General features: G+C 39.9%; 1 protein-coding gene and 2 non-coding genes across 7 annotated transcripts in view; all 3 read right to left on the bottom strand.

Moving 5' to 3' along the window:
- LOC111142034 (thymopoietin) overlaps positions 1–8,278 on the bottom strand; it is a 29,173-nt gene extending 20,895 nt beyond the window's left edge. For 4 of the 5 annotated variants that reach the window (XM_022494957.1, XM_022494956.1, XM_022494955.1 and 1 more), the window contains exons 1-2: positions 7,714–8,258; positions 11–137 (exon numbers count right to left, since the gene is read on the bottom strand). In XM_022494957.1, coding sequence (XP_022350665.1) covers positions 11–137; positions 7,714–7,992 — 406 coding nt within the window. In that variant the 5' untranslated portion in view covers positions 7,993–8,258. Of the gene's footprint in view, positions 1–10; positions 138–7,713 lie in introns of all 5 variants that reach the window. The other variant, XM_022494953.1, reaches the window with a different exon arrangement.
- Positions 8,279–16,519: 8,241 nt separating this feature from the next.
- On the bottom strand, positions 16,520–16,591 carry TRNAW-CCA. Its single transcript has one exon. It is a non-coding gene; the product is annotated as a tRNA-Trp (tRNA).
- Positions 16,592–17,214: 623 nt separating this feature from the next.
- TRNAD-GUC lies at positions 17,215–17,286 on the bottom strand. The gene has a single exon. It is a non-coding gene; the product is annotated as a tRNA-Asp (tRNA).
- Between the last annotated feature and the right edge of the window lie 1,222 nt (positions 17,287–18,508).

The raw sequence follows: 18,508 nt of genomic DNA on the forward strand, positions 1-18,508 counted from the left end.
ACCAACTTACCCACAATAGGACCAGGATTCACTCCATATTTCACAAGCTGATCCAGAAGATCTTCATTAGTGAGCTCTGTTACATCTAGATCATCTTTATCTTCTAGTCTGGGTCTATCAGTTTTCTTTGTGGCTTTCTGTAAAGAAAGTCCAGTTATTATTTGCACAGAGTTAAAAAAATGTTCTTTTTACTATACTACTATATAATTAAGACTGTATACAATAAACCTGCAAACATACCCTCTGTTGATTTATAGCTTTATCAGGCCTTAGCAATATAATTAAATTAAAAGCAACTCGTTATTTGAAGGTATTATAATAAATAACTCATACTTTTAAAATATTACTATTAATATGGTCAGTTTTGGCTAACCTATCTATAGAGAAGATGATAGCATAAAAAATTCAAGAGTAAACAGACTGGGATTAAACATTTTCACCCAGATAATCAGAAATACAATTTACCACTGACCTCTTTTAAAAATCCTTAAAAGTTTAAATTATTCTATGAAAGTAAGACTTTACCATAAAGATAGGTCTTAGTTATATTTAAAAATGATTTCCTTTAAACAAGCATATCAGGGCGCCTGGGTGGCTCAGTGGGTTGGGCCGCTGCCTTCGGCTCAGGTCATGATCTCAGGGTCCTGGGATCGAGTCCCGCATCGGGCTCTCTGCTCAGCAGGGAGCCTGCTTCCCTCTCTCTCTCTCTCTCTGCCTGCCTCTCTGTCTACTTGTGATCTCTCTGTCAAAAAAAAAAAAAAAAAAAAAAAAAATCTTTAAACAAGCATATCAGAATTTAAGAAGCCCAAATGAATACTGAAATACAGTGACTTTAGTGCCCAGTTTTTGACCTATGAAGGAAGTAAAACTTTATGGCTATCACCTCCTGACATAGCTTTGTCACCACACTTGGTTCTATGTGGCTGTTTTACATAGAAAAGGCGAAAGAACATGGAACAGCTTTGAGAGAAATTTCAACTTAAGCAATGGCAGTCTGTACTGGAAGAACTATCTAAACTACATAACCTTCCAAGGCTAACCAAGAGAAGAGAGCAGAAGTATGGGCGCCTTCTAGGGTTGTGGCAGAGAGCCTTACAAAATGCCTCAGTAACCCCAGAAAGCCTCAGAGAACTGAACAACAACAACAACAAAATGGCTTTTTAAATAATGGTCACAAATATCAAAGTCAATTTAGGCAAACTGTTATTTAAGGCAAATGAGTCAATACTGAATCCTAGAAATATTGTACGCAAAATGGTGAAAACAATAGTTGCACAGACTATTTACTTTTAATAATTCTGAGGGGGGGGAATCAGCCAAATACAAATTTGAATTATTTTATATAAAGCAAGATTATGAGAAATTAGTTTTTAAAGATAACTGCCAATAAGAGAAATCTTACCATGAGAAATCTTATATAACTAAAAAATGGCTATGAAAGTTAGGATACCTTCAGAAGGCTTAAATACACATTGCACCGATAGGATCAGGCTCAAATCTGTAAGCAACTTACACGTTAATGTCAAAATAGCTTCCAAGAGTCTAAGAGCTCTATCTATCATAGCCCTGAATTCTTTAAAGACTTTTTAAAATATCAAATAGACCAAATCCTGTGTTGATGACCTACCTGAATTTTCCAAAAATTGTGGAAAGGTTGGGAACAAAAGCTCCCTTATATAAATATATAAAACATATATACTTTAAATAAAAGGAAATCAATCAAATACAGATTACTGGTAGATAATCCCTCCCACCTTAAGAATTTTCACATTTTATTATCAAGAAAACATCCAAGAATTTTAATTTCTTACAACAGCCTGAGGTTTTCAAGAAATATCTTCCTTTGGCACTCACCACACACCACTACTTGTAAACATACTTTATCTTCTCCAGAAGGTAAATTCCTTGAGCAATAGTGCCTAAGTTTGGTTTATTATCAGAACTTTAAAACTTTTGGAAAAGTTAGCCCCTATTTTAAAAAGTCTTACCCCAGTGTGAGTCCTAACCTTGGGCCTGAGAATCTGTATTTTAACATGTATCTCAGGTGTTTTGGATGCAACATTTATGAGGGTAGCAGAAAGAAGAGGCACACACAAAACTGAGGGTTGCTGGGGGGAGGGGGGGTTGGGAGAAGGGGGTGGGGTTATGGACACTGGGGAGGGTATGTGCTATGGTGAGTGCTGTGAAGTGTGTAAACCTGGCGATTCACAGACCTGTACCCATGGGGATAGAAATATATTATATGTTTATAAAATATAAAAAATTTAAAAATAAAAGAAAGAAAGAAAGAAGAGGCACTGTCATATTCATATTGTATCCCAAGCATCTAAAATTAAAAAAAAAAAAAAAGACTGCCTGAAAGAAGAGTAGGTATCTGACAAATGTTTTGCTGAGTGAATGAAAGTGTCATCCAGTGAGGGAGAAACAAGTCACTTATTTTTAAAAATCCATTTCTTATTAAGAAATAACAAAAGGCTTGGGGCACCTGAGTGGCTCAGTGGGTTAAGCGTCTGACTCTTGATTTCAGCTCAGGTCATGATCTCACGGGTTGTGGGATAGAGCCCCGCATCAGCTCCAAGCTCAGTGGGTTGTCTGCTTCAGATTCTCTCCCTCTGCCCACCCCCACTCTCTCTCTCACATACATAAATAAAAATTAATAATATTTTAAAAAAAGAAATAACAAAGCCTTATCAAATCAAAGCAGAATCCAACAGTCTTCTATTTTCTTAAAACATAATGAAAGATTACAGCTGTACAAAATCTTCAGAGGAGAATAAACTAGCATAAGGTATGTCAAATAAAGAGGGAATTAACAAGCTACCTGATTTTTATCTTTAATTTGCAGGCAGAAAAGTTCCAGAAATGTAATGCTATTTTTAAAAAAATATTTTATTGGGGCGCCTGGGTGGCTCAGCGGGTTAAAGCCTCCACTTTCAGCTCAGGTCATGATCCCAGGGTCCTGGGATGGAGCCCCACATCGGGCTCCCTGCCCAGCGGGGAGCCTGCTTCCTCCTCTCTGCCTGCCTTTCTGCCTACTTGTGATCTCTGTCTGTCAAATAAATAAATAAAATTTTTTTTTTAAAGATTTTACTTATTTATTTATTTGACAGAGAGAGAGAGAGAGATCACAAATAGGCAGAGAGGCAGGCAGCGAGAGAGAGGGAAGCAGGCTCCCCACTGAGCAGAGAGCCCAACTGCGGGGCAGATCCAAGGACCCTGGGATCATGACCTGAGCCAAAGGCAGAGGCCCAACCCACTGAGCCACCCAGGCGCCCCTGTATTGCTATTTTTATGAAATATCAAATTTAATAGGAATACAAACTGGGAGACAGGTTAGTGTCTTATGCATAATTATCAAGCCAGCAGTTTCAATCAGGAAGAAGGAACCATTATTTGTACTGATTTCTGCATCCAGAGTTTTTGTTCCTTTGAGTAAATCACATAATCTTAGTTTCATTCAGTCAAAAATACCAGGTACCTACTACATGCCAGGCACTGTTCTCCAGTTTCTTCCCAACTACCAGATGATCTCTAATGTCTTTTTCAACTTTAAAAATCCAACAGTTCTTTGATAATATCACCTATGAGCTATTATTTATTTCATTACTTTTTTAAAACTTCAGGCTCCACGACCAACGCAGGGCTTAAACTCAGTACCCCAAGATTAGTAAGAGTTGCATGCTCTACTGACTGAGCCAGCAGGCGTCCCCAGCTACTCTTATTTTTAAATTTCCACCATTAGTAGCAAGATGAAGCACAACGATAATCATTATAAAACAGATTCTACTGAGCACTTACTATATACCAGGTTGTGTTCTGGATAACTTCCTACATGTATTAACTTACACAGAATCCTAAAAATCCTATGAGATAGACACTAACATCCCCATTTTAGGAGAGGAAACTGAAGTTCAAAGAGGCACAGCTAACTCCAGCAATACAGAAACATTTGGATAGACTTTAGGACTGTATCATTTTCACAAATTTACCTCATCCAATTCTGAAAAAAATATTATGGTAACATTGTATTGCTCTGGAGCTAAATAAACACAAAAAAATTCAGAAATCACACGTAATAGTATCAACCGCTGAGCACTAGATACCTTAACAAATGCAACCTTTAATAATCCTCAATTAAGTAGCTACTAGTAGTTACTAGATTATTCTTATTTTCCAAATGAAAACTGAGCATCTGATAGACAATGTTCATTGTTCAAGGTCATCCGAATAGGAGGCAGACCTGGGATTTTAATCCCCACTCTAGAACACTCTAATTCAAAAGTCTACACTTAACACTTTACTGAAGACTATGGCAGTCAATTTATGATTTAATTAACACTCACCATCGCTAGCATACTTTTTACTGTTCTATTCCATGTCTTTAAATATTTCCTGTTAAAAATTCATGATCTGCTAGATCAGACCATTCAAGAATGCTATGCTCCACTGGATTCCAAATAGCTATACCTGTGCTTTGTACCTTGGAACAATAAGGCAGATTGCCAACTTTGTGATTGTTTATTTTTGTGTCAACAATCTAAGTAATTTCAACACCTAAAAACACTGGCATAATCAAGATGCATAAAATAAAAAGCTCAGAAACAAGAAAACTGAAAACCAAAACCAAAAATTTGAACATGCAAATATTTGTCATATCACACCAAATGAATCTAAAAGACCGTGGCCATGGCTAAATGGAAAATTTCTCCTTCAATCAAAAATACTCTTCATAAACCCATATTTAAATAGAAGGTATATCCTCAGTCCTTGGCCAAGTCACAGTAATGTTTGGTTTGTTTTAAAACGCTAAAAACTGGGGCACCTGGGTGGCTCAGTGGGTTAAAGCCTCTGCCTTCGGCTCAGGTCATGATCTCAGGGTCCCAGGATCAAGCCCCGCATCATTGCATCATCGGGCTTTCTGCTCAGCGGGGAGCCTGCTTCCCCCCCCTCCTCTCTCTCTGCCTGCCTCTCTGCCTACTTGTAATCTGTATCTGTCAAATAAATAAAATCTTTAAAAAAAAATAAATAAAATAAAATGCTAAAAATTGGGGTGCCTGGGTGGCTCAGTGGGTTAAGCTTCTGCCTTTGGATTGGGTCATGATCTCAGGGTCCTGGGATTGAGTCCCGTCGGGCTCTCTGCTTAGGGAGCCTGCTTCCTCCTCTCTCTCTGCCTGCCTCTCTGCCTACTTATGATCTTTCTCTGTCAAATAAATAAACAAAATCTTAAAATAAAGAAATAAAATGCTAAAAATTTACCACTTAAAAAAATCTGCCTTATCTATAACTCTCAAACATAATTTGACTTTCTGCTAGATTATATTCTTTAAGAAATGTGACTACATTGTTTTACATGTGGGGCTAACAATGGCTACAACATAAAATACTGTACACATAAGAGTACAGAGAATGATTTTATTGAGTATTATAAATACCCTAAGGCTCTTTTCCTGCAAATACAAGATAATTTTTCCTATGCCTGATAAAGTCTATCATATTCCTAAATTCAATTTAAAGTCACTTTTACTTAATGTGCTTTAAAACAGAAAATGATGCTACCGCCTAACTACCACTACTTCCTCAAGTTGTTCACACCATTGAACCTGGTATTTGAGTTTTAAAAACTCAAGGCAGGTAAGACTTGAATATATAGCTACGAGATAGTTCTTCTTTATATGGATTAAAACATTAAATGAGATATAAACAGCATAACATGCTACTGGAGATTGTAGATTCTCTTAAAATATTAATTCCTTTCACCCAGAACTTATTTGAGTGGTGCTGACCAACTCTGATACCATGGGAAATTTGAGTAACAAACACAATCAATTAGCATACAAAAAAATCCAACAAATTATATAATTATGCTAGTGGGTAGGGTCTGCAGAAATCAATCTCCAGTAGTTATGAACACTTGGTAGGAATTAAAAAATGCTGGATAACTGAACTCAAATTTTTACACCTCCAAAACACAGAGCAGATTGTGACATACTTTTTTTTTTTTTTAAACTGAAGTATACTTAACATACAATGTTATATTAGTTGGGACACACTCTTTAAAAGTTTTTGAAGGAAAAGCATCAAAACCAAGGTGGAGGTTTCCGCTGAAAACGAATCAAGTTAAGAACAAACAATCCTATTTATAAACACAACCAAGTACTTCCACGGTTCAAGAATACATTTACACAGAATACAATATAGGATTCTACAGAAGAACTTTTTTTTTTTAGTGTGCTGATTTAAATGGGAAAGATTTCATTTCCACCAAAATCTTTACTAAAATCATTTGAATATTTTTTCCCACGGGGCCTGGGAAAAAGCAGATAATCAATATGCTTTACTTTGTCTTTAAGAATCCCTTAAATTTCTCTATTATGGAGAAGTAAACTGGCTTTCTGCAAACCCACTAAGACATACGAAGCAATAAGGTGCAGTTGGTTTCTCATTCAACGAATAAATATTTGACACTCCCAGTTGCCAGGCATTATTAAGACATTAAGATTTTCAATTTCTCTAAAGCTCAGATTAAGATTTTCAGTTAAATCTACATTACATCTTTCTTTCATTTCCACCTGGTAGTCCAGAAAAACACATCACACAGATTTCTTAAAAACTAAACAACACAACTTTGAAGAACGCAGTACTTCTGAGTTATTAAACTCAACAACTATAAACTCCACATTCAAAGCCTTACAAAGCAACGTGATTGATTACATCCAATCACCAATTTTAACTACGGTCTGTCATGATTTGAAATCTGAGAAGTACGCAGTTCACGCCAACAAAACAGCATATAAAAACCCACAGAACAAAACCCAAACTATTCTCAAACAGAATATGCATTTGGTAAAACCAATCTTGGACTTAACCGGGATTAGATAATCCAAATTGCAATCACTGATACATCAGAATGCCAAGAAATGAGCAACTCCGGCTTCCGAAATCTTTCCTTTTCTTATGCAAAATTTACCAAAAAGTTAAAAAAAAAAAAGAAAAGCAAAAACCCAAGCCCCCTAGAATTTCCAAATATTCTAGGCGCCTAAGATAACCGCTTAACGATGTTATTTTTAAGTGCTCATTTTAACTTAGAACAACACTGCCCCGCCAAAACATAGCCTGTTGCTGGAACACTTAACGAGAAAAACATAAACGGTTCAAAAAGACCTCCATATGCAAAACCATAAAAAGGCGGGAATTTCTTTATTTCAAATTTTGGTTAGAAATTAGTATGTCACAAATTGCCCTCCAGGGAGCGCTCTGAGACTCGGTTACTAGTCATTTCAGTTAATAAAGCGGGAAAACGCTCGAATGTAACCTACTGCAGTTTCAGGCTGACCCTCCCCAAAGGGCTTTCGAATCGGGCACGGAAGTCCCCGCCGAAATACCCACTCCCGACGGTCGAGGGACACCGAGCTATCCGCGCGCCACAGAACAGCAAACGCCGACTTCACACCTTCCACACACACAACCGCTAGTCCTGCGGCCCCAACTTCCCGACTCTTCCCTCCAGCGGCCTCCCCTTCCAGAGCTGCAAGCTGAATCCTGCGTCCGCAGACCCACAGGCCAGCCTCTCGGTCCCGCGCGGGGACAGCCCCGCCACCGAGGAGGCAAGAGGGGGCGCCAAGGAGGAAGGGCTGCGAGCGCGCGCGGAGAGGCGGGGGTAGGGGCGACAACTGCCAACCGCCCGCCTTTGTGGCCCCGGCTGGGCGTCCTTACCCTGCCGACGGCGGCCCGGCTGCGGCCTGAGACCGCGGCCCCGGAGCCGAGGACCGGGGTGGGCTCGCGCTCCTCGTCGCTGGAGAAGTCCGGGGGCCCCTTGCTGTTGGCGCCGGCGCCCAGCGGCGGCCGGTTGCGCGCCGTGAGGTGCTGCAGATAGAGCTGCACGTAAACGTCTTTGCGCTGCTCCCCGACCGGGAGCGTCACATTGTTGGCGACCAACTCACTCTTCAACTTCTCTTTCGTCAGGACCGAGGGGTCTTCCAGGAACTCCGGCATCTCCGCGGCGAATCCCCTTCCCTGCAGACCTCACACCCGCAGCTCAAGCCGGCGCGCTCGCTCTTTGCCCGGGGGGACCGCGCTGCCGCCTCCGAGCCCTACGCCTCCTGCCCGGGAGGAGCGCCGCGGAGCAAAGCAAAAACTCGCATACACAAAGCAAAGCAAAAGCCGGACACAAAAGCCCCCCCGAGCACAAGTGCGGACCAAGTGCGGCCAAGATAAGAGCCTCCACCAACCCCAGCCCACACACTACACAAGCAAGGAGAGATCAGCCTGTTTCACCCACGCCCCAAGAACGCGCGCCGCCATTGGCCCGCGGTGGGAGGAAGCCGGGCGGTGATTGGTAGGATCCCTCGCGCGGGTTCCATTAGCCGCTGCACGGTGCGAGAGGTTGTAGAAACGCAGTTTAAAAGCCGCTGGGGCGGGAGCCCCGGCGCCTGGTGTGTTTCTATTTCCCTTTTCTCCACCCTTCCTCTAAGATGCCGATAAGGGACAAGTCTTACTACTGTGTGTGCGGTTTCTTTCCCCCCCGCGCCCCCGCCCCCGCCCTGCTTGAGAAGGAGCTTTTCTCTCTAGGGTCGATCGCCTTCCAGTGGGCGGACTTTCACGCCAGCTGCGAGGACCCTGGACTGGGCCTTTCTCAATCGTAGGACACTAATTTACCGAAGAATGACCGCAGCCTTTCCTTCCCCAAACGCTCGACCCGGAGGGAAAGAAAAGGAGCAAGGCGTGCTTATCGGCACTCCGCTTCCTTGATTTGGTTTACCTGGGGGGAGGAAAGGGGAGGGCAAGCAGTAAAATCCCTCTCTGCTTGCAGGTGCTTCTTTTGTTTCTGAAATTCGGGAAAAGCCAGACCTCAACCACTGGGCACTTTAAAATGTTCCTGAATCTGTGACAAAATTGTATCGTCAAATATTTCATTCGTTTCCTACCCTACAGGTCGGGACGTTTCTAAATTTCATTTTGAACACTGGGGCACAGCTAACTGCATTTTTGTTGAGAGCATCTCTGGGTTAGATTCTTACACTCATAAGTATCTTACCATAACTTCATCAAACCTAATGTTAAATAATAAAACAGGATGAAGCAAAACAGTTAGGAATGCCTTAATGGGCAACGTAAGATAGCTGGACGGTGCATACCTAGATTTCAATCATAGCAGAGCCTGGTGACCTATAATCAGGCCAGGAACCCTAATCAAGCCCATATTACTGATCCAAATTGAAAAGTATCAGGAATTTCGTAAGATTAAAATGTCTTCCTGAAAACAAATACCAGTGATGACAAATATTTGTGTTTCTTACGAATGTACATGTTCCAAGATGCTTTCCTCCACGAAAGAAAAACTGACCTTGCATTTAGGGTACTTTAATCATTTCCCCCAAATTCTGACCTCCAAGCTGTTTTATAAGCTGCTTAATTTTTAAAAAATGTTTATCTGATTTCTGCATTGTTGTTTGAGGAAATTTTTTTAAAGTGCCTTCATTAAGAATGTTCCCCATGAGTTAAGTCATTATATTTTGTTCAAATTGAGGAGATGCTGTTTAATGATGGATTCTTTCCCTAGGGGCAATTATTTATTTAAATTATTTTGTAGAACTCTCAGTATTCCATATATTTCAGCAATAGTAATTAGCTAGTAATGCAAATTAAAAATTAAGTAGCAAATTTTTTAGTACATTTTTAGGGTGCCTTGGGAAAGTTACCTAATTTTTCTCCCCACAGCTTCCCTGGGTACATAGGCAATTGCTTTTATCTTCATAGGGTGACTGAGCTGAGAGGCAAAGGACCATGATTTTGCACCACAAATGTAATTAATGCACGTGGGATAGTCCCAGTCTGCATAATCTTGGCAAGACCCCAGTTGATGGGTCTAGTCTACCCTATTTGGATTAGTAAATTATCCTGCTAAATCGTTAACTTGCTAGTTGAAGAATTTGGCTCCGGTCTGATTATACTAACAGTTTTTAAGAGGTGGTTTTTGCTGCTGTATCTAAAGGGTCAGAGTTACCAGGGCTATATATGATCTGACCAGATTGGGTACATAGAAGGGTCTCCCGGCTCTGACAGCTGCCCCATGGTCTGAGGATACCTGAGGAGCTTGGTCCTTGAAATGGATCCTTAGAGAGGGAGGCATCACTGATATCTGAGGATAATATTCTACCTAAATTTGATGTCATAGAATACAGTGATGAAGTCACAGAATTACCCAAGGATAGTGCAGTGACTTTTTTCATATCTTTTATCATTTCCTTGCACCAGATATTTTTCCATTTTCCAGGCTGTTTAATCCTTAGAGATAATACTTTATCCTACTTTTTAACCACAAGCTAAAAGAAATCAGTCACCTGTTGAGTTTGCAAGGTGTTTGTTTTTGCAAGTTGTTTTAAATAGATGCAGTATGGGGCACCTGGGTGGCTCAGTTTGTTAAGCATCCAACTTCTGATTTCAGCTCAGGCCATGATCTCAGGGTTGTGAGATTGAGCCCCATGTAGGGGGGTCTGAGCTCACCATGGAGTCCGCTTGTCCCTCTCCCTCTACTTCTCCCCACCCCCCCCTTTATCTCTCTCAAATAAATAAAATCTTTAAAATAAGTAAACAAGTGCTATGCCTTACAGGCAAACAGTAAAGATAATATAATTCACAAAGAACTGCATTCTAGATGCTTGAAATGAATATTCCTTGAGCAAAAACATTTCATTCCCTTTCATTAATTACCTCTCCTTTTCTTATTCTTAGACACTATCAACTGGAGCTTACTTGCAGATTCTATGCTTCCCAGGAGACATGGATGATGTCATAAGCTATCAGATCGCCTTTCTACATCATCCACTAAGTCATGACTTATCAAATTCAGACTCGCAATTGTCCTAGATGCACCCAGCTATATCCCTAGCACTATTAATTTTTAGGGATGAAGGTAATATTTGCTTTTAACTCTGCTGTAGAGCTCCTAAGTAGGAGTTATTTATTCCCCATACTCCGTGTACCTTAAGGCCAAGAGGTTGGGCTACAGAATTTGGGTGGCTTCTTTGATCCTGATTACTACTACAAAATTATTTTTCTTCTTTCCTTGTTCAGAAATGTATGAAGTTCATATCATCTTGCTAAATCACCTTTAACATCTTGATCATCTATCAACCTTTTGGCCACTCTCCCTCAGATATTATAGGCTGTTTTTCCTTGCTCTAGCTTTTCCCGCCATCACTATCTTCTCTGTGAATTTAACATTCTTTTTTTTTTTTTAATTTTATTTATTTATTTGACAGACAGAGATCACAAGTAGGCAGAGAGGCAGGCAGAGAGAGAGGAGGAAGCAGGCTCTCCTCAGGGCAGAGAGCCCGATGTAGGGCTCGATCCCAGGACCCTGGGATCATGACCTGAGCCAAAGGCAGAGGCTTAACCCACTGAGCCACCCAGGCACCCCTGAATTTAACATTCTTATAGATGGCCCACACGACACCAGCAGAGAGAGACACAGCAAGGGAGAGGGAAAACAAGGAGGGGGAGTGGGAGAAGGAGAAGCAGGCTTCCACCAAGCAAGGAGCCCCATGTGGGGCTTGATGCGGGGCTACATCCCAGGACCCTAGGATCATGACCTGAGCTGAAGGCAGACGCTTAATCGACTGAGCCACCCAGGCACCCCTTAAAGTTTATTTAAATAATCTCTACACCCAACATGAAGCTCAAACTCATGACCTGTGAGATCAAAAGTCACGTGTCCTTCCAACTGAGCCAGCCAGGCACCCTCAGCACTTGGCCTTGTAGAATTTTAACCTCTTCATCTCCAGCAACTTGTTCCTCTATTCCGTATCATCCATCCACTGCAAGTGGTAACTTAGAACCTTGCAATCAGTAACTGTTTTGCCTTCTAAATCTCAATTTAAAGCATCATAGTTGTCAATCACTAGCCTTTTTCCTCAACTCATTATACTCTCACTGACCTATTACCACCTCCATTCTATTAAGCCCAACACTTAAAAAAAAACAATTACTATGCTTCTGACCTCATAAACACTTCCAACTTACCCAACTTAGGTTCCTCAATTAATCCTTGTAATTGTTCTTTTGCAGACATTTTCAACTCTCTTACCCCAATGTCTCTCTCTTTCTTACTTGGAGGAACCTCAAGGTAGACTCTTACTTAGTCATGTTTGGACTGAACCCTACTGAAACAAACTTTTCCATTTCATTGCTGCATCCAAGTAGCAAAGACTGCTATAGAAAAATCATACTACAGGGCTGACTGGTTTTAATTCATGACCTCAGACCTCATGGGAGCACTTTATACTGTCTGGCAAAAGTATTCATTTGCTGGATTAACCATTCATACCTTGGCTTCTCTACTCAAATCTTTTACATCCTTTTCTCCCCACCTATCCCCATTTTTAGCTGGTGAACTTGGATCATACTTGAGAAACTGGAAACCATCTGCAGGGAATGCCTTAACTTCAGAAGATTATTACTGTGATCATTTGCTCTTGCATCTTTCTTGTTTCAGTGGAAAAGAGAGAACTCCTATCAGAAAGAACTCCACCCCTTGTACTCTGGATCTCATCCTTCTCTCCTGGATGGGCCTTTCTCAATCGTAGGATCAAGGACTTGATTCTTTGATCAATGCCTATGAAATTTCTTAGATCTTTTTTTTTTTTAAGTTTTAAGTAGGTTCCATGCTCAACATAGCACTTGAACTCATTCATGACCCTGAGATCAAGAGTCACATGCTCTACTGCCCTGCGAAATTTCTTAATTGAAAAAAAAGTCTTAATATTTTATCTTGTTATATTCATACAAATAAAATTTTTAAAAATTACCTTTTATGTTGAAACAGGTATTAGGTTTTTGTTTTTTTGTTTTTTTTTTTTAAACTCTTTAAAATGTTGCAGCATTGATACCTAAAACCTTGGGAGACAGTGGAAAGATAATCTTATGTGAAGCCACAGCTTAAAAAAATAAATCAATGGAATGACTTTGTCAGAAAACTGTTCTGGAACTTTTTTTCCCATAAATCACTTGGATAACTGACTTCATTTTCCTTTTTGAAGTTTTAAATGTTATTAACGTACAGCTGACTTTTTTGTTTTTCATTATTCCATTTTGCATAGAGCTTGGTTGTGAATTTGAAGGTGTCACCTCAAACAAAAGTAGATGACCAAATACTACATGGTCATAAAAGTCATGTTCTTGACTTTTTTTTTTTAAGAATATGAAAGTGTATTCACAATACAGCATTAAGTAAAAAATAAGAAAACAAAAAGAGAGCCATATTGGAGTAAGATCTCAGTTCTGTAAAGAACAGTGTGTATGGATTTTTTTTTAAATATATACAAATAAAAAAGACTAGATATAGACCAAAGTGTTTGTAGTAATTTTGTTTAGGTGATGGGGAACAAGTAATTTTTGTTTTCTTTCTTATTTTTTCTGTATTTATCAAAATTTCTATGATGAACACTTGCTTTTATAAACATAACTACTTTTCTTTTGGAATGAGTGTGAGAAATTAGGAAATCAGTTGGCTTATCAGAATTCAGTCTTTCGGTTTTATATTTCCAAAGCGTCCATTTTATCAGCTCATCAGTCTTCGGTAACTGATTAAAAATAATCTCAAAAGAGAAAGCTAGTTTATTAAACAGGTGAAATAAATAGTCAGAGCATTCTGTACTAGTGGATAAATCTACCTGGAAGAATAAATGCCTGGAAAGTTTTTAGAGGAAAAGAACAAAATCACAGATCTATTAAGTGGGAATTCAAATATGGATCTATATTTCAGAGCCTCTTTGCTGACATCATTCCTATATATTGGTTGTAGAAGATAAAATGAAGTGTTGGATTTCAAGTTGTTTCAGAGTTATAGCAAGTCAGCAAATGGGCTATTCTAGGAAAGTACAGATGTCCAAACTTGGAAAGAAGCTGGAACCTGTGAAGTAACAGTTTTAGAGCTACAGCAGTATAAATGATGACATGTATATATATATATATATATACTGCCTTACAACATTTTTATGTATGTCTCATTTGATTCTTTTTTTAAAGTTTTTTTGAGTATAGTTGACACAATGTTAACATTAGTTTCAGGTGTACAACATAGTGACTCGACTTCTTTTATGCTCAACACAAGTGTAGCTAACATCTGTCATCATACAATGCTGTTATAATATCATAACAATATTCCCTATGCTGTGCCTTATTTGATTCTCTTAACAACCCTGACAGGTAAGTGGGATCTCCAATCTGGCTTTGCTCTATAGGCCAGTGGTTCTCAAACTTTAGCTGGCATCAAAATCATTTGGAAGGCTGGTTAAAACTCTGATTGTTAGGCCCCATCCCCATACTTTTCTGATGTGGGTATGGGGTATGGTGTGGGGCCTGAACATTTGCATATCTAACTTGTTCACAGGGGGTACTGGTCTGGAAACAACAGCTTTAGGCCATTTTTTTTTTTTTAACTTTCTTTGTAAAGCCAGAGCTGATCCTGTCATAGTCTTGAATAATATTTACATTGCCTTTCAAATAAAATCCAAATTAGTTAGAAGGTCTTGACTGATTTGATTCCTGTTTTACCTTAATAGATTTCTCTTTTCCTCTCCAGCCATGCTGGAGTACTAGCAGTTCTCCAAAGACGCTGTATTAGTTTGCTAGGTCCGCTATCACAAAATGATTAATAAGGTAACATTACCTGCTCTACCTCACAAGAGTATGATTTTGTACGAATGAGATAACGTATTTGGTCCAAGCTAAGATAAAGTGAGTATTTTTACAGATACATTCTATACATGTAAAGGTTGCCAGGGGAGAAGGAATATAACTTCTGTTAGGGCAGAATTGTGACCCTTCACAATTCATATGTTGAAGCCCTATCCCCCAGTATTTCAAAATGTGACTATATTTGGAGATAAGGGCTTTTAAGAGGTAATTAAGTTAAAATGAGGCCATTGGAGTGGGCCCTAATCCAAACTGACTGGTTTCCTTATAAAAGGAAACTTGGACATCAGCAGGGATGTGCACATCCAGAGGAATGACCATGTTAGGATATGGTGAGAAGGTGGCCACCTATCAGCCAAGGACAGGTCTTAGAAGAAACCAACCCTGCTGTCACTTGGATCTTGAACTTCTAGGCTCCAGAACTATGAGAAAATAAATTTCTTGTTTAAGCCTCCCAGTCTGTGGTCTTTTGTTAAGGCAGCTCTAGCAAACTAATATGAACTACTTTTGTAATTGAATAAATCAGACCCCAGGGATATTAAGTGACAGTGCTTGACTCATGGAAGGCATTCATATATATCTACTGCCTTAAAGTAACATAGCAAACTTTTATTTTTGAAGAGCCTCCTTTATGAGGCCTTCTTGAGCTACCCAAGGCAGAGTTAATGTTCCTATTTTAGCATCTACATACCATTCTGTTCATGTTACTTTCATGGCACTTAGCCCAACATATTACAGTATTTGGTTACTCAGTGTATCCCTCAGTGCTGAGCACAGTATTAGGCTCATCATAGTTGGTGGTTCATATCTGCTGAAATGGTCTAATCTCAATCCATCCAAAGAGGAGAAAGAAGAACAAACTACACAAAGTGAAAATATGATGTCCAGCTATACTGCTGTATTAGGTTAAGTCATAAGAAATTAGTACTCGATATTTTCAAAACACGGAGCAGAAACACTCAGGGACTTTTATGGAACATGACCAATAAAGATCTAAAAATATTTGTCATCATCTTGCTATTCATTTTTTGTACAAGTGTTTGACACATGCTTGTCAGGGAATATTCAGTACTAAGAGTTCTGGAGCTCACAAAGGTTGACTAAGCTTTGCTCCCTATTAAAGAGATTAATTGAAAGTGATAGCTGACTTGTCCCCACTCATATGAATTGGTGAAAATACAAAGGGGCATTGATAATATCACTTAGGCCCAAAGGCTTCTAGCACGATTTTTCAACAATTTCCCTACCTTTATTATAAAATTTAGTAAAGACAAGGATATAGTAAGTTACCTTGTTTGGAAACTTGAGTGACCCTTGGCAGGTCCCTATTCCTCTGTTTGTCAGAGGAATAGGGACTGTAAAAGTGGGATACTAATCACACGTTGTAAGATTGCTTATTGGCACACAGGCTAAGATGTGTAAAGTGCAGCAATATTCAAAGTTAGAAATTTTACTCTATTGTCCTTGCTTTCAAAAGGGTCTAACACCATTTTTGGGAAAACAACTTGCACATTTCTTCTGAAGGAGGGTTGGACTGATATGCCCACTAGTGCACAGTAGTAATAGTCCACATTTCTATGTATTACGAACATTAAATGACAAAAAACTCCATTTATAAATCCAAACAATTTATAAATCCAAAATGATCAGCGTTAAGAATGCGATATAAAATCAGCCTTATCTTTTCGCACCCTAAGGATTACTAGGATTACATTTGAAGAAGTAAGATTTAATCTTAAAATTAAAGCATTTTCGAAAAACGGCGGGAATGCTCCTGGATCTCAAGAAGCCAGTGTTTTTTTTTTAAAAAGTTTATAAAAGCCCATGACCCCGACGTGATTCGAACACGCAGCCTTCTGATCTGGAGTCAGACGCGCTACCGTTGCGCCACGAGGTCCTGCTGGGTTGTGGCTCTGGCAGTTTCTTAGGACTCAAGTAACATGACGTTTCTTCCGGATAATCTCTTTTCAATTCTTTCCTTGCCCCTCCACCCGGTACACGCTGAAGCTGGAGACTGATCACTTTAGCGCCCAAATTTTACTGATCGCTAGTCCTCCACTTAACTTGAGACGGGACCAGCGAAGGCGGGAGAGCTGAGTTTCCCTTTCACTCGGGTCCCCAGGGTCAAGGGAAACTGCTCCTTCCTCTTCTACATCAATTTCCGTTCTTAGCCGCCCCTTTAGGGGCGGAAACTCCGCCTTCTCTCTCCCCTCCCCCCCTTCGGGTTCTGCGCCAAGTTCATGACCTCAAGTTGGAATTTGGCGGGCGTTGCTGCGCAGGCGCACGCCTGTGCCAGCTCGCCTCTGGTACTTAACGTGGAGGAGTGTGTGGTTCCCTTTCTCTTCCACCAACAATACGGAGCTTTTAATGTCAGGGAAGGCTTTTATTTCAAGGTGAGCATTAAGCTTAAGAGGCACCCGTGGTAAAACAAACATCTAAATATTGTATTTGTCAGCAGGTCTGATGCCATGGAATTGAATTATAAGTAAAAGAACAATTGGATTAGTAAAAAGCAACCATCTCCCCGTCGGGGAATTGAACCCCGGTCTCCCGCGTGACAGGCGGGGATACTAACCACTATACTAACGAGGAGCCGCTTGATGACTATTCCAAACAGCCCTTCAAATGTAGGAAAGATCCCCTTCCCCGGCTCATTTCTTTTCCGCTTACCACCCGGAAGTGTGGAAAATGCGAGCACTTGGACCGCTCCTCCTCTCACTATCCCCTCTGGGCACTTCGACTTGTCGTTGGTGGAAACGGTAAATTATTTAGAATAAGTGAAACAAAATGAGCTTCCAGTTTGAGTAGTGATGAATTAATGAAAATTGTTTTCCGGAGCTTTTTGCTTTCCAGATGATTTAGGTTTCTGAAGGGAGGTTTTTAATTTAATAGTGACCAAGGGGATGTGACTTGAAGCAGAACTTTACCTTCACAAGTTCTTATTTTCATTCTGAAGTCGAAGTTCAAGGGTATCATATGGTTGCCAGATGTCCAGGGCAGTCAGGGTTGTCCCACAATACAGTGCCTCTTCAAACAATTCTTAAGCTTTTATGACTCAAAGGGGCTCACGCATTGGACCAGCTGTGGCCAAATGCAATTCTGTTGGCTGATTTTTTTTCCCCCTGTATTTCGGTCTCTTTCCTGAGGCGTCTACAGTTTGCTTGAAAATGATAAACACATAAGTGGCAAAATAATAATACATTTAAATAACTCAATAAGGATGTGCCATTAATTAAAAAGAAGGTTGAAGAGGTGTGCTAATAGAATAATTTGTACCATTGTTAGCTTCTTCATAAACAGGATCAAACCTGTTCCAAGGACGACCCCCCACATAAACTTTTGACATTAACTCTAAATAAGCAAATTTGTAGAGTCACAAACTGACATGATTGAAAGTTTTCATTGTCGAACTTGAATTTATGGAATCCATTCCTTGTAGTGTAATGAATTAACACAATTTGGAGGGATCATGGGTTACATGGTGTTTTCCATCTGATGAAAGGGATTATTTAATGCAGACTTTAAAAAACGGCAATTTTTGAGGCCTGTTTTGGCATATATTTTCACTCTTAAATGCACCAAAAGCCTCAGTAAAACTCCATGTCCTGTGGCCTCCTTCTACTTCTGTCTAGTAACTCTTATGAAGTCTAAAAGGCTCTGTGATGACTATGATGATTTCTTTTTCCTTGTAAGAGTTAAAGAATTTGTCCCAGGTGTCTCTGTTGGCAAAATTCCAACAGCAGTTGGAACCCAAATTAATTTAACACAGCTTGTCTTTACCCTCCCCCACTCCCACTGGGGAAGCTTGATCCTC

This window comes from Enhydra lutris, unplaced genomic scaffold (genome assembly GCF_002288905.1).
Source record: "Enhydra lutris kenyoni isolate GAN:26980312 unplaced genomic scaffold, ASM228890v2 scaffoldscaffold7, whole genome shotgun sequence".
In the NCBI taxonomy this organism is placed as follows: domain Eukaryota; kingdom Metazoa; phylum Chordata; class Mammalia; order Carnivora; family Mustelidae; genus Enhydra; species Enhydra lutris.